Genomic DNA, 14,733 nt, shown 5'->3' on the forward strand with positions numbered 1-14,733 from the left:
TGGGATACTCCTGGGCCTGCTCTGACTTCCCCTAGCTACGACTTCCCTGTTCACTCACCCAGGAGGCAGAGTTGGGAGACGCCTCCCAGACCCAGTGTAGGAGGTATTGCGCCTTGGGGTAGGTACGAAGTAGGTGAAGTTTGCCTCCATCACTTCCTACCTCCATCCCACACAGGCTTTGAGTCTGCTCCCCAGAGGTGGGCCCACGATCTGACCTCCCACTCCTACCATTCTTGGTATAGAATGGCCAAGCTCTCTGGCCTTTCCCTAGGTGACACCTGTTTTATCTGATTCTGGAGCTGACCAACCTTGGTAGGTAGGGAGCATGGGGATTCACCCTTGTCCCTTCACTGGAGGCAACTTCGTGGCTCCATTTCTGTGTCAGACAGTGTAGACAGGAAAGGTGTGGGCAGTTGGTTCTGGGTTCCCTGGGATGAGCTGGTGCCCAGGCTCATCTTGAGGCATGGTGACTCTAGAGGTTTATCAAGAGAACCACCATAGACTCCAGCATCATTCTGTCCTTGCATCTTGTACAATCCAGGCCACGGCTCCCACTATCCACACCTCTGTCTCATCTCTTTACTTCCTTTTCTTTAGCAGCTTCCCTCCTACCTTTCTGTGAGTTCTTTGCCCCATTGCCTGGAATCTCTCCCTTCCCTCCAATTTTCCAGGTCTCTGGCCCCAGTCCTTTGCTTCTCCCATGTGTCATCCCACTTCGCCCCAGATCCTTCCTGCAGCTGCCCAGGGAACTCATGACCCATCCTCATCACCTGGCTGGGACTCATCTCAGTGATGTTCATATCAGAACTCTCTCTTTTCCCACCTTCCCTCCTTATGCCCTAAGTGTCCCCCCTCCTGATTTCTCTTGCCATCTGTGGTTCTACCTGTTATTAGCCCCATACCTTAGAATCACTTTGACTCCTGACCTCACCTTGCTCTGCACATCCAATTAGCCACTGAGTCAGTTGACTTCATAGTCCCTTCCTTCCATTGTTACCACCCCCCCTCAGCCTCCTCAGATCACTAAATCACCCAGTGTGTGCCTGGTCCTGGGAGTGGAAGGAAAATGCCCACTGGGGGCCCTGCCTTGTGGGAGCTGACGTGTCCTCAGTCCTTGACTCCCTCCATTAGCCTGGTCATGGGGTGAGGGCAAGAGCTGGGCTTCTTTGGAGTGCAATGGGGGCTCCCTATTGGTGACCTGAGTATCACCTCCCAAGGGGCCCAGGCCCTGAGCCCCTTGGTCTTTCTGCTTCCTGGGAGTTGGAACCTCACATCACTAGCCTCCCTTATAGGAGGACCCTGCTGCCTCTGGCCTCAGGACAATGGAGGCACATCCATCCTGGGGAACCCTTTATTTTTCCTAATCTCCCCTAATGGCAGAGAATTCCAAAGAGCTAATGTCCTGGAACTCATTTCTCTTGAGATTTTGAGGGCACAAAACCAATTTTGTTCATTTTACATTAATGAATTTACCTTAATTTTTTCCCCTGAAAATAAAAATTAAGTTTATTTACACACTTGGACTCATGACAAATGATTTTGATCCCTGGGCCAGAGGCGGGGGATTTTTAGGGGAGCTCTCTGAGTCCTCCTTCTTCATTTGCCCTGCTCAGACCACCCAGGTGAGCCACCTTTCAGCGCCAACATCACCACTGGGGTCTTTCCCTACCTGGCACCTTTGCCCATCAGGGCTAAGGGAAAGAGAGAGGCAGCCGTGGGATGTCTGAGGTGACAAGACTTCAGGTTGGACTTGAATTTCTTGCATCTAGGCTAATTGGTGTGGTGAGGTATCCACCTACAAAAATTACAGAGTGGCTCACCCAGGGGCCTTGCATCTTTCACCAGCAGTGGGAGGGAGGAGAGCTCTTCTTCCCAGCTGGTTCCAACAGACTGGGGCTCAAAGGACCAGCCTCTCCTGCTGTCTCCTGCGTCTGATCCCTATGGCGGCTCTCACGGACCTGTCCTTTATGTACCGCTGGTTCAAGAACTGCAATCTGGTCCACAACCTCTCAGACAAGTATGTCTTCATCACGGGCTGTGACTCAGGCTTTGGGAACCTGCTAGCCAGGCAGCTGGTCGATCGGGGCATGCGGGTGCTGGCTGCATGCTTCACTGAGGAGGGGGCCCAGAAGCTTCAGCAGGATACCTCCTACCAGCTGCAGACCACTCTACTGGATGTCACCAAGACGGAGAGCATCCAGGCAGCGGCCCAGTGGGTGAGGGACCAAGTGGGCGAGCAAGGTGGGGCGAATTGCATTCTTTGGCTTCCTCAGTTTATCCTTCTTCTTCTCTCTTTCTCCCACAGGCCTCTGACAGTTTCAGGGACCCTGTTGTTCAGATGGGGTGGGAGAGGTGATGTAGAGAAAGGGGCTCGGGCTCTGGATCAGTGGGATTGGAAAGTGTTGCGTGGTTTGGTCTGTCCACATGAAGGGGTGATTTCCCAAGGAAGTTTTCTCTCCCAGGAACTCAGAGGGCTCTGGGGGAGGTTGCAATAGGAGGAGGGAGAGGGAAAATGTGTTCTGTGTGTCCAAACCTCTAAAGATGGAATTGCCTCTCTGGGACTTTGGTGGTCCTAACCATCAGCTCCTGTAGAAATGTGAGCACATTTCTTGTCGGGGTCAGGCTTGGGGGAGGGGGAAGGGAACATGGGGTTGGCCTCCCCAAGTGGAGGCATTTGCTGTCCCTGACTGTGTCAGGCTAGAAGGCTAGAGAGAGAGAGAGATCTGTCCTCTTCCTCACTTCATGGTGGAAATTGGGCTGACCTCAGGGTAAGTGCCAACGTCAGAGTGGTTGCTCCTGTTGGGAAAGGAGGCTGTGGGCTGGGTCAGGACTGTGTGGGGACCTACCCAGGAAGCTTCCTGTGCACAGGGTGTGGGCGCAGGAATGAAAGGAACAGGGTGGCTCTGTTGTAGAAGCAGCAGCCTGGAGGAAGTCCTGACTCCTAAGTGAACTAGTCTGGGGTCCGTGCACACGGGTTGGGGCAGGAGAGCCCCGGGGCCCGGCAGGAGTCAGGCAGTAACTCCTCGCTTTATTTTCCTCCTTAGCATTTGCTACTATCCTATATACAATATATTTTACTAATTTTTCTTATTTATTGTCTGTTTCCCCTGCTAGGATAAAGTTTCCTTGGGGGGCCTGGCTGTTTGTCTCTTTTATTGACTGCATATCCTTAGTACCTAGAACAGGGTCTGGCATCGAGTAAGCTGTTCAAATAAATATTTGTTCAATGAACTAAGTAATGAATAATTTAGCAAGAGTGAGTCTCTTTTTTCCACAGGCTGCCTTGCACAGCGGCCCACATTCAGCCTTGAGCCACTTATGTTAATGAGTCAATGAGTATATTAGTTTCCTGTTGCTGCTGTAATAATTAACACAAATTTAGTGGTTTAAAACAACACAAATTTGTTATCTTTTAGTTCAGGAGGTCAGAAGTCCAAAATGGGTCTCCCTGAGCTAAAATCAAGGTGTCAACAGAGCTATGGTTCTTTCTGGGGGCTCCACGGGAGAATCCATTTCATTGCCTCTTCCAGCTTCTAGAGGTCACCTGCATTCCTTGGCACGTGACCCTCTTCCTCCACCTTTAAGGCCAGCAGCGTTGGGCCGAGTCCCTATCATGCTGCCATCTCTCTGGTTCTCTGTCTTCTGCCTCCCTCTTTCACTTAGAAGGACTCTTGTGATTATATTGGGCTCAACATGCCAACCCAGAATAATCTCTCCATTTTGAGGTAGGTTGATTAGCAATTTGAATTCCATCTGCTGTCTTAATTCCTCTTTCCCATGTAATCCACCATATTCACAGGTTCCAGGGAATAGTGTGGGAACACTTTTGGTGGCCATTATTCTGCCTACCCCATTGGGCAACATCCTTGGTCTAAGAAGCCCTGGGAAATGGGGGGAGGGTTCTTACATGCTTTCTTGTTGTCCCTGAGAGTCTCTGGACATGGCAGGTTGGCACAGCCCTGAAGCTGTTCACATGCTCTGACAGTTCTCTAGCTGCTTTTTGCAGAAAAAAATTAAGATTGTCCTGGTTTGCCAGCAGGCAGAGCTGTTTACCAGGGATGGTCAGAGGAAGTGGCAGTGTGTGTCCCTTGCCCACAGGCAGAGACCACTTGGGTTTTATAGTCTTTGGATCTCAGGAGCCTCATTTCCTCTTCTGTAAGACATGAGAGTCCCCTCTAACTGGGAAGGTTCTGAGTCCTGCCAGCCAGTTGATCTCCTGGGGTCTCTCTAATTGGAGGAAGGCAGGAAGATGGGGTGAGGCATGGTTTGTGTGTGGACCCCAGGCCTAGGGGGAGGGTTGGACCATGAGTGGTATCTACATCTAGACCTGCCCTCAGGAGTGAGTGCCCAGAGGAGTATCTTGAGGCTGCAGAGGTCAAGGTGGGGTGGTGGGATGGGGGGAAGGGAAGAGAAGGGAAGGAGCCAGGGCAGTGAGGATCATGGAATCCCTGAATAGAAGAGCTGGAAGGCATCCTTGGGGATCATTTAGAGACTTTTCCAATGTATTGTTAGCACCAAACATCCTCCTCCAAGTGGAATTTTACTTGGAAGTTCAATATGTAACACAAATGCAAGTCAAACTTCTGCATCTCCCTCAGCAGGTTCTGGAGTTTGGCTTGGAAAGCTCTCAGGATTGCAAACCACAGGCTGGAAACAGCTGTTCTAGTCCAGTCAATGAAGAACTTGAGGCCCAGAGAGGGGAAGTAACTTGTTCGAGGCTGGAGGTCAAAGCAGGACTAGAACTTGAGGCTCTTCAAGCGTGGGCCCCTGCAGAGCTGAATGACAGTACTTAGCATTATTCCTCTCCATTTATAACAACTCAAATGAAATATCTCAAAGAGAGCCCTTATCACATTTTTCCATAATTAATTTATTTAAATGTGTTATATATTTATTTATAAATATTATTTATTTCCTCTCTGGTTTGTGAGCTCCTTGAGGGATAAGAGCCTGTCTTGTTCATTTTATGTCTCTAGCACCTTCCTATGTAACTGACAGAGGACAGATGCATGAATAAATGAATGAGTGGATGAACACGTGAATGGATGGATGAATGAATGGCCTGATTTTGGTAATGTGTGAAATGGAGTTGGCTTCTTACACTTAAGTAAATCAAGAGAGGGAAGCATGATGTGGGAGGACTTCAAACATTAATTCGTTGGTATGAAAATGATCTCTCTCTTTCCAGAGCTAATAGCTTATGTCCTGTTAGCTAAAGCCTGGATTGTAGCTGGCACAGGGCCCCAGCCAGCTGGCAGACTGTATGAATCAGGAGAAGTGCCCCTGTAGGGAAAACTAACTGGTGAAAGGCACATCTTCCTTCGGGCTATCTTAGCTCCCCACTCCACGGCCCCAGCCGGGCTGTCTTGGCCCTTGTGCACCTGCTCAACCATCCTCGGCAGCCCCAAGCTGCTGGGTAGTGGACCTGGTGCTTTTCCAGAAAGGCTGCTGATGTCTGTATGGTTCTCTCTCCCTCCATCACACCCTCAGGCCTCTGGGCCCTGGTGAACAACGCTGGTGTGGGCCTCCCCAGTGGCCCCAATGAATGGCTGACCAAAGAGGACTTTGTGAAAGTGATCAATGTGAACCTGGTGGGACTGATCGAAGTGACCCTCCACATGCTGCCCATGGTCAAGAAAGCCCGGGGCAGGGTCGTCAACATGTCCAGCTCCGGTGGTATTGTGGCTATGATCGGTGGTGGCTACTGCGTCTCCAAGTTTGGTGTCGAGGCCTTCTCTGACAGCATCAGGTGACTGTGCTGGTGCCAACCACTCTGGGTGGGAGTCCTGGGGGTTTCACCTCATGAACAGAGGGCTGGGAGGACAGCATGTGAGCAGAGGAGTTCTGGAGGAAACTAAAACAGTAGTAGGAGGAGGGCTAGTCCCCAGGGGGCCTTTCACAAGGACCAGGAGAAGAAGGGATGAGGAGCAGAGGTGGGATGGTGATAGGAGGCTATCTCCCTGCCTTCCCTTGAGTTGTCTCAGAGTTAGTGAAACCCTGTTTGGGCCTGTGGGAGTAGGAGGGAAAGTCCCCCAAACAGAGAAGTCTGGGGGCAAATTTGGCCATGGCAGACCCTCAGGGGAGGATGCAGGCCTCACATAGACATCCTCACTCTCTTCCTTATGTGGGTGCTATGTGTGGGGCTGAATGGGAGGGACCTGGTGGGAGGCAAGGTTTTGGTCTAGATTCTCTGTTGACTTCCTCCTCGCTGGGTTTGCCTAATGCGAATTGCCTGGAGACAGGTTTGGGAAGGGATGAGGCCCTAAGACAGGGCTTACTTGCATGAAGGCAATGCCTGGCCTGGTGCAGGTGCTGGGGGGGCTCCAGGTTCCTGGGTGATAAGCCCCTCTAGAGGTGTCAGAGGTGACTCTCCCTGATGATCCTCTGTCATCTTGGTGTCCCAGACTGAGTCCAACTCTTCTTTCCCAGGCGTGAGCTCCGCTACTTTGGGGTGAAAGTCAGCATCATCGAGCCAGGGAACTATCGGACGTCCATTCTGGGCAAGGAGGGCATAGAGTTGCGCATGCGAAAGCTGTGGGAGCGGCTACCTCAGGAGACCCGGGACAGCTATGGAGAGGAGTACTTCCGTGTCTGTGAGTTACCTGAGAGGGAGAGGGGTCTCCGAGAGGGTCAGGGAGATCTTAGGGGTCACTGACTTGCTTTTATTTTACAGATGATGGGATGGAGGCTCAGAAGGGTTAAGGCCACACAGCTAGTGGCAGAGCTGGGATTTGAGAGTAGAGACCAAGTGGGCATCTGCTGGGAATGGCAGAACCATAGCTGCCAAGGAGATGGGGGTGCTGGGAGAGGTGCTGGCCGGGAATGCTGCCAACTCCTGGCACCTGCCCCCCAACACATTATTATGTGGGTGAATCAGGTGAAAATGCACTGACATGAGAACAGAGAAGTTACTGAAAGCACAGCTGCTTGAGCGAGACGGCTGGGTTTCACTCCTGGCTTGCCACTTGTCAGCTAGGAGACTTTGGGCATGTTAGCTGGTCGCCCTCTGCTTCAGTTTTCTCCTCTGTAAAATGGAGCTAATGATAGTGCCTACCTCGCAGGACTGCTATGAGGATTAATATCTGTGAAGTGTCTCATGCACACTAAGTGCTTGTTAAATCAATATAGAGGCAAAGGAGCACGTGAGTATTTAAAAGGAAGGGGCTCTGGGCGGCTCCCTTTCTCCCTGAGCTAAGGGTCTGTATGAACTTCAGGTGTCTTTGGAGGGTGGAGGAGGGACATCTCAGCCGTTTACTATACTGCCTGAAAACTTGGTGCAGTTCTTCCAGATTTTTTCTTCTCTTTTACTTGGCCTCCATGAGCCTCTCTGAGATGCAATTTACTGTTGTGGGTAGGCTCTTAGACTCTGGCACTAAGCTGCCTGAGCACAAATTTCAGCTCCCCTGCTTGCCTTGGGCAAGTTACTCAGTTTTCTCATCTGTACTGAGTTATGAGAATTAAATGAGTTAATATACATAAAGTGCTTAGACTATTAGCTGGTCCCTGGTAAGAACAATTTGATTTAAAAGTTTGTTGTTTTTAGCCTTTCTTAGACTGAGTATGGCTTCCTTTTTTTTCCATGGTACTGGTCCCTACAAGCTATAAGTTCTTGCATGGCAAAGGGAGACTCTTAGGTAGTAATTATCCCAAATCGAAAGTGATGAATTTTTAAAATTTACACAGAAACTCTGGATGGGCTAAATGTAATCATTCAGATCAAATCCATGGCAGGGGATGGTTAACTGTCTGGGGGGGGGGGGGGTCGGTGAGGTGTAGGGGGCATGGTTCTTTCAGTGACATGCTCTCTTGGACATCATACATCAACGGAGGCAAAAGCCAAGACATCAAAACCATGACAGCCACTTATTCACTTAATACACGTTTTATTGGGAGCCTGCCACATGCCAGGCACTGTGTGGGGCTGGGGGGTGAGAGGGGACCAAGCAGCCAGGTGTACAGCTCGCTGCATGTGGCTTAAGGCCCAGTAGGGCAGACAGATCTTAATAAAAACACACACATTTAATGGCAAATGTGGATAAGTACCATGGAGAGAAGCACAGGGCTATGGAAAAAGAATGAGGTTGGGAGTGGGTCCCCAGTTCACTTACGGCATGGGGAAGGGCTTCTCTGAGTTGACTTCGAGGAAGAATGAGTTAGACATTGCTGGAAAGTGGAAAGAGGGGCTAGGCAGGGAAGTTTTTCCAGGAAGGCTCTGAGGCAGGCAACTTTTAGAGGAACTTTAAGGATACCAGACGGTGGGGAGCAGGGTCGGGGAGCAGAGAGGGCACAGGATAAAGCACACTGAGGATTAAGGATGCGATCTGATTTGTGATTAGGAAAGACTGCTCTGGTTGCTGTGGTATTCCAGGCTAGACACGTCGGTGGTTTGGACTAGAGAGAAGGTGGAGGAGATGGAAAGAAGTTGATAGATGCCAGGTGTATGTTAGATGTGCTGGTGCTGGGAGACAGAAGAAGCCATCAGGGATGAGTGCTAGGTTTAGTTCAAGAAACCTGGTGGATAGAGGTATCATTCTTTCCTTGATTTAGGAAAGAGTCAGGGGGAAATATTCAGAGAAGTATTCCTTAGTGAAAGTAATCTTTTAGTTCTGGACATATTAGAATTCTGTGAGGAGAAAAAAGTTCTAAGGATTTACGTCAGTTGGGACTGTCTCAGTTACAAGCGACAGAAAATCCAACCCAAATTATTTAAGCAGAAAAGGAATTTCTTGACACTCATTAATAAAAAATTGAGGGATATGGGCTTCAGGTACAGCCTGATCCAGTCAACAAATGATGTCATTAGGACTTAGTTTCCCCCTATTTTTTGACTCTGCTTCTTCTTCTTCCTCTTTTTTTTTTTTTTTTTAAGTCTTTAGACCAATTTAAAGACTTTGGCTTTTTTTTTTTTTTTTTTTGATGAGGAAGATTTGCCCTGAGCTAACATCTGCTGCCAATCTTCCTCCTTTTGTATGTGAGCTGCCACCACAGCGTGGCCACTAACAGACGAGTGGTGTAGGAACTGAACCTGGGCTGCTGAAGTGGAACGCGCTGAACTTAACCACTAGGCCACAGGGGCAGGCCCTTGGCTCTGCTTCTTTTGTCTTGGCTCCAGTCTCACAAGCTCTCTCCCCCGTGGAGGTCACATGGCTTCAGTATCTCCTCATTTCCTCCCAGGGATAGTCCTTTCCAGTAGCTCCCCAAAAAGGCCTAAGATTCAATCTGACTTAGTGGGCCTATGACAGCAGAATCAGAAGGAACTTCAGGATGCACCCAACCCTCAGCTCATCACTGTGCCCGGAGAATGTGAAGATCTGTTGGCTCAGGCTGGGTCATGAGCTGTGCCCAGACCAAAGGTCTCAGAGTGGGAGAGGCATGGATCCCCAGAGAGAAACCTATAACTATTGCTCTAACCAAGGGACTGGATGTTGAGGAGGGGGAATAATATATATCCTCTGTGAGATCCCCCTAAAACTCTCCCTTAGCAAAGAGTGATCCAAGTTATTTATGGGGCCACTGTGAGGCTGGAGTGGAACACAGTTCAGCCAATGTCTGGAAGCCTCACAAGGCATTTTCTGAGTAAAATAGCTCGATGCAGGCAGACTTTGTAGAGTCTTCAGTGTGGTCTATAAAAGAATATGTAGAAAGGCAAATTACCTCTGAAAACCACATGTTGCAAAGCTGATATCGTTCTTCTGAAGAATAGTGAGGACTGGGTTTATAAAATACCATCAGCTGATTCCTCTGTCATCCACCTCATGATTTCAGAGGAAAATTTTAAGGCAAGCATTTGACTACTTTTAGATAAAAATTTTTCAGAGTGAATATACTCTAATTTTCACTTCTGTTTAACTAGTGTTTATAGGGATGCAGAAATGAGTCAAAGTCTCTGGGAACCTAGCAGGGCAGGTCTGAAAGCACATACCACACCACACAGAGAATTGTGCAACAATGGGCAAGTGTACAAAACAAAGCAACAGTACAGAGACTTAATTCTGCTGCCACAAAAGCCTTCACAGAGGGGACTATTGATGCCTTGGTGAGTTTTGAAGAGTGAATAGGAGTTCACCAATAGGGAAAAAGATGGCAGATGTTTCCCACAGAGGGAGGGGCATGAGCAGCATTTTGGGGACCTGACATAGCACAGTGTGCTTTTGATGACAGTGAGGAGTCAGGGTTTAGATTACAGCAGTTCCTCTAACCGGGTTACACAACGCTCGAAACTTCAGTCTTCATTATAAAGTATAATTCCTCTCTCATGGCTTGTTAGGAGGGTTAAATAAGAATGTAAAGTACTCAGATCAGCCATAAAATAAGAGTTCAACAAACCTAAGCCATCATTGTTGTTACTGGTGTGGCCTGAGTGAAGTGTGAGGGGCAGTGGTGGGAGATGAGGCTGGGAGAGGTTAGGAGTCAGATCACAAAAGGCTTTATGGCTCCACTAAGGAGTGTGACTCTTATCTTGAAGGCATTGGAGAGCCTTTTAAATGGCTCTGAAATGACCTGATCAGATTTGTGTGCTGTGGGAAGGATGAGGGTGGAAACAAGAGACCGGCTGGGAGGCAATGGCAGAAACTCAGTGAAGGAACGGGCAAAGGAATGGTGGTCGCGGGAAGTGTGTGTGCGTGTGTGTTGTAGGGTAGTGTTTTGGTGGGCTGGTGCTGTGGAGACACACTGAAGAAATATTTCAGAGTGAGTGTACAGCACCACTGGGCACAAACTCCACCAAGTTATTGGGGCCAACCAAACAGGCCCCTGGCTTGTGAACCCCAGGGCCAGGCCAGGTATCTTGGAGTGATTTTTAACTACACCCAAAATAGAACCATGTTGGAAATGGCTAATTAATTGCAGCCTGACATGGGCACATTCCCAAAGCAGCAGCACATGGAATCAATGGGATAGCCACGTGAACAGAGCAGCATTCTTGTCCTAATAAGCCTGGAGTTGAGCCACAGCCTGTCTTGGTTAGCATGGCTTAGGGGCAGCAAGCCACCAGCTAAGTTTCTTTCTTTGTCTCAACCCTGTGGGGAGGCCACCAAAAATTCCCCGTTTGTCCCCTTTCTTCCTGGGGAATGACTAGATCAGAAGCCAAGGACCTGTCCCTGGCAAAAGAGAAGGAAACAGAAAATGAACGATTGGTCCTGCTTTGTAGACTTTACCTTGCTTAATTCTCACAATAACCCAAATGTTTCCTAGTTGCCTGAATCCAAAGCTTATGTTCTTCTTCACTGTCGAGGAGAGTGACAAGTGTTAAATGGGAACCTCTGTCTCCCTTCCCACTCCGTGTCTAGCAGGGTGCCCAGCACAAAATAGGAACTCCATAAATATTTGAAAGAACAATGAGAGAATGTGCCCTACGCTACTTGCATGTCTCAGGTAGCTTCTTCCACCCTACTGCCTATGCGAGTCCTCCCCAATTTTCAGAGCCTAGTTCCAAAGCCATCTGTCATATCAGCTTGCCCGGCCCCCAACAGCCCACACAGCTTTCCCTGGCTCTGAGGGAGCACACGTAGCCCTGAGCATCTTGAACGAGTCCTTTGACACTCACTCCTCTGCCTGGGACCTGCTGGTGGTGGACTCTGTGTTAGGCCCAAGGATGGAGGACAGAGTGTTGGCTTCCTAAGACATTATGGCTGTATAGACAGTCTGGCTTTTTAAGATAGTGCGGCTCTTTTTGGGACCCCAAAATGTAGTGTGCCTTCTTCACTGCTGGAGTTTTTTCTCTTGGAAACAGAAAGGGAGTTCCTCGGAGATGAGGGTGAAGGGTCCTTGAACGACAACCCTCATCAACAGCCACCAGGGTCCTGCGCAGAGCGAGTGAGTTCCTTGCCTTCCTGGGCCATCCTCAAAGTCGGCCAGCTTTTGCTCCCTCTTTGTTTTCAAGTTTTAATTCCTTGTTGCAAAGTCTGACTCTCAGGCACCACTTCTTCTGGAGTTCTTAGGGCTCTCAGTGGAGTATGAGTCCCATTGAGGGGACCCTGCCCCAGAGTCCTGGGGCGAGGGTACAGATCAGGACCCCATAAGTGTATCATGTGGCTTGCCTCTTATTTGTGTTGTGAGATTTGTCAGACTTGGACCACTTGGGTGCCTTGTACCCATCTTCACACCCGTGTGCACAGTGCTAACAGAAGACCCTTCACATTGGTTAGAGCCTTACAAGGTGCCTATCTGTGCCTTAGATCATTTGAGCCCCACGATGGCCTTATGATCAAAGTAAGGGCGGCATTACTATTTTTTAATAAAGATTTTTTCCTGTGTGCTTTTGTAGAAAATTTGGGAACTCTAGGATGTACATAGGAGAAAAGAAAACCTCCAGTGACTAGGAATCCCACCAGCCAGTCAATATTTTCACCCATTTCCTTCCAATTTTTCTAATGTGCTTGTTTTCTTCCTGTCCTCCTCCACTGTTTACCCTGCTATAATTCATCTTTATTATTCTCTAGGGCAGGTATCATTATCCCCATTTTACAGATGATGACAATTTAAGCTCAACGTCCGTCACACAACTAATAAGTGGCAGAACTGGGCACAGTTCTTGTTGCTAGTCGAATGCAATAGTAGGAACTCAATACACAACTGTCGAATTCAGAAAGAGAAATAAGATTATTTACAGGGTGTTTGTGTAAAGAACAACCCGGAGGGTGTGGTAGATCTGCCTGAAATGTTAGATCAGCGATCTGATGGACAGAGAACTTGGAATTCAGAAGAAACCATCTTAAATGGAATTCATGAAGAATAATAGAACCTTTGATTTTTTTTTCCTGCCTATACCCTCAAACAGATACTGACAAGTTAAAAAACATGATGCAGTTGGCAGAGCCAAGGATCGGAGAGGTTACCAACAGCATGGAGCACGCCATTGTTTCCCGGAGCCCCCGCATCCGCTACAACCCTGGCCTGGATGCCAAACTTCTCTACGTCCCCTTGGCTAAGTTGCCCACCCCTGTGACAGATTTCATCCTGGGCCGGTACCTTCCAAAGCCTGCAGACAGTGTCTGAGCTGGGGAAGCCCAAGGGGTGGTCAATGGAATGTAGGGGAGAAGGGTGGGAGAAGGGACTGTGGGGTCGCACGAGGTGGTGTCAGATGTTCTGGGGGACACTTTGCTTGGCTGACACCCACTGCTGGGAATGTATGGGTAACTTCTAACAGAGGATGAGTGCCTCTTCCCACTCACTGGGTCCCCACAGAAGCCTGAGGTGGCCTTTGCACCTTCAAAGACTTGCAGCATGGCCCCAAGAACAAATGTCACCCAGTCAGCATATGGCTTTTTCTGGACCTGGAAAAATCAAGGAGAGGAAAACCAGTTTCTGCTGAAGCCTGAGCCTCCCTCAGTTATTGCCACCATTGGGAAATATTGTGGGATGATCTAGCCCGCAGGACAGTCTCAACCACTGTCCTGTTGGGTCTCTAAATATGCAATAACCTCATTCATATGACCCTTTATTTGAAGTACTTAGTAGGGGAGACAGGGAGTGCAAAATTACATCAGGCAAAAGTTTATAATATTTTCTCTCTCTTTAGATTTCTCTGTCCTAGGTAATTGGGATCCACGTGAAATAATAATCATTTATTTAATCACCATTGATTAATTCTTCAAATATTTATTCAGTGCCTACTACATACCAGGCATTGTGTAGGTGCTGGAAGGATATAAAGATAATTAAATCATGGTCTTGAGTTTTTATTGTTTATTTTGTGTTTTTGTTTTTTAGCACAATATCTAGTAGCAGAGATAGGACAGACAGTGATACAAGAAACACAAATCAGAAAATTACATTTTTAGAGCTGTGAAGAACCCTAGAGCTCATCTAATTCAGTAGTTCCCAAACTTGGCTGTACATCATAATCACCTGGTTAATTAAAAATACAGATTCCCAGGCCCCAATGTTAGAAAATATGATCCAGTAGGCTTGGGATGGGGCCCAGAAATCTGTGTCTATAACAAGGACCTAGATGATTCTGATGTACTTGGGCACTTGGGAGCCACTGATAGTTCCATAGAAGTAACTGATGCTCAGAGGAGGAAGTGACCTACCCAAGGCCCCCCAGCTTGGTGGCCAAGACAGAACTCAGGTGTTCAGATTCCCAGACTAGGGTGTTAGTTATAGGAGAATAAATTTCTGGAATTAGTAAACACTGTCAAATAAGTCATTGAACTAAATTAAAAAAAAAAAAAAGCCTTGGGCTGGCCTGATGGCGTAGCAGTTAAGTTCACGTGTTCCACTTCAGCAGCCTGGGATTCCCTGGTTCAGATCCTGAGCACGGACCTACTCATCACTCATCAAACCATGATGAGGCAGCATCCCGTATAGAAGAGCTACAACTCTACAACTATGATCACAACTATGTACTGGGGCTTCGGGGAGAAAAAAAAAAGAGGCAGATTGGCAACAGATGTTAGCGCAGGGCCAATCTTCCTCAAAAAAAAAAAAAAAGCCTTAAACTTCTAAGTAATGTGAACTTCTATTGAAAAGAGTTTTTTTATCGTGAGGAATGGTCATGTAATAAAGGTCAAATGTGAATTTTTTAATTAAAATATCTTTAATTTGTGTTTCTTCAACATCTGGCTGAACTTGAAAATAATAAAATGTAACTAATTACATCTGCAACAGACCCCTTTTCCAACTAAGGTAATGTTCACAAATTCCAGGAATTAGGACGTGGACATATCTTTTGGGGGGCCTCCATGGAACCAACCCACTAAGTCTGTTATTTGCAGCACTTCTATTCCGGGC

At 48.0% G+C, this 14,733-nt stretch overlaps 1 protein-coding gene across 2 annotated transcripts; it reads left to right on the forward strand.

The window, feature by feature from the left end:
- The first annotated feature begins 1,925 nt into the window (after nucleotides 1–1,925).
- On the forward strand, nucleotides 1,926–14,503 carry SDR9C7 (short chain dehydrogenase/reductase family 9C member 7). 2 transcript variants are annotated; one of them, XM_004429278.3, is made up of 4 exons: nucleotides 1,926–2,241; nucleotides 5,491–5,749; nucleotides 6,430–6,593; nucleotides 12,779–14,503. In XM_004429278.3, exons 1-4 carry the CDS (start codon nucleotides 1,941–1,943, stop codon nucleotides 12,994–12,996), a joined length of 942 nt encoding a protein of 313 aa, XP_004429335.1. In that variant the 5' UTR covers nucleotides 1,926–1,940; the 3' UTR covers nucleotides 12,997–14,503. The 2 variants fall into 2 exon arrangements, 1 of the variants encoding a protein (XP_004429335.1); XR_015554880.1 differs by lacking the exons at nucleotides 1,926–2,241; nucleotides 5,491–5,749; nucleotides 6,430–6,593 and adding an exon at nucleotides 9,950–10,036 and having other exon boundaries at nucleotides 12,779–12,867.
- Nucleotides 14,504–14,733: the final 230 nt, after the last annotated feature.

The sequence above is a fragment of the Ceratotherium simum genome, chromosome 17 (assembly GCF_057802395.1).
Source record: "Ceratotherium simum simum isolate JZ-2026a chromosome 17, ASM5780239v1, whole genome shotgun sequence".
In the NCBI taxonomy this organism is placed as follows: Eukaryota; Metazoa; Chordata; class Mammalia; order Perissodactyla; family Rhinocerotidae; genus Ceratotherium; species Ceratotherium simum.

Coding starts and splice junctions, on each gene's coding strand:
- SDR9C7 (XM_004429278.3), top strand. CDS start 1,941: ATGGCGGCTCTCACGGACCTGTCCTTTATGTACCGCTGGTTCAAGAAC. Junction 2,242..5,490: donor GGACCAAGTGGGCGAGCAAG/GTGGGGCGAATT, acceptor TCACACCCTCAG/GCCTCTGGGCCCTGGTGAAC. Junction 5,750..6,429: donor GCCTTCTCTGACAGCATCAG/GTGACTGTGCTG, acceptor CTTCTTTCCCAG/GCGTGAGCTCCGCTACTTTG.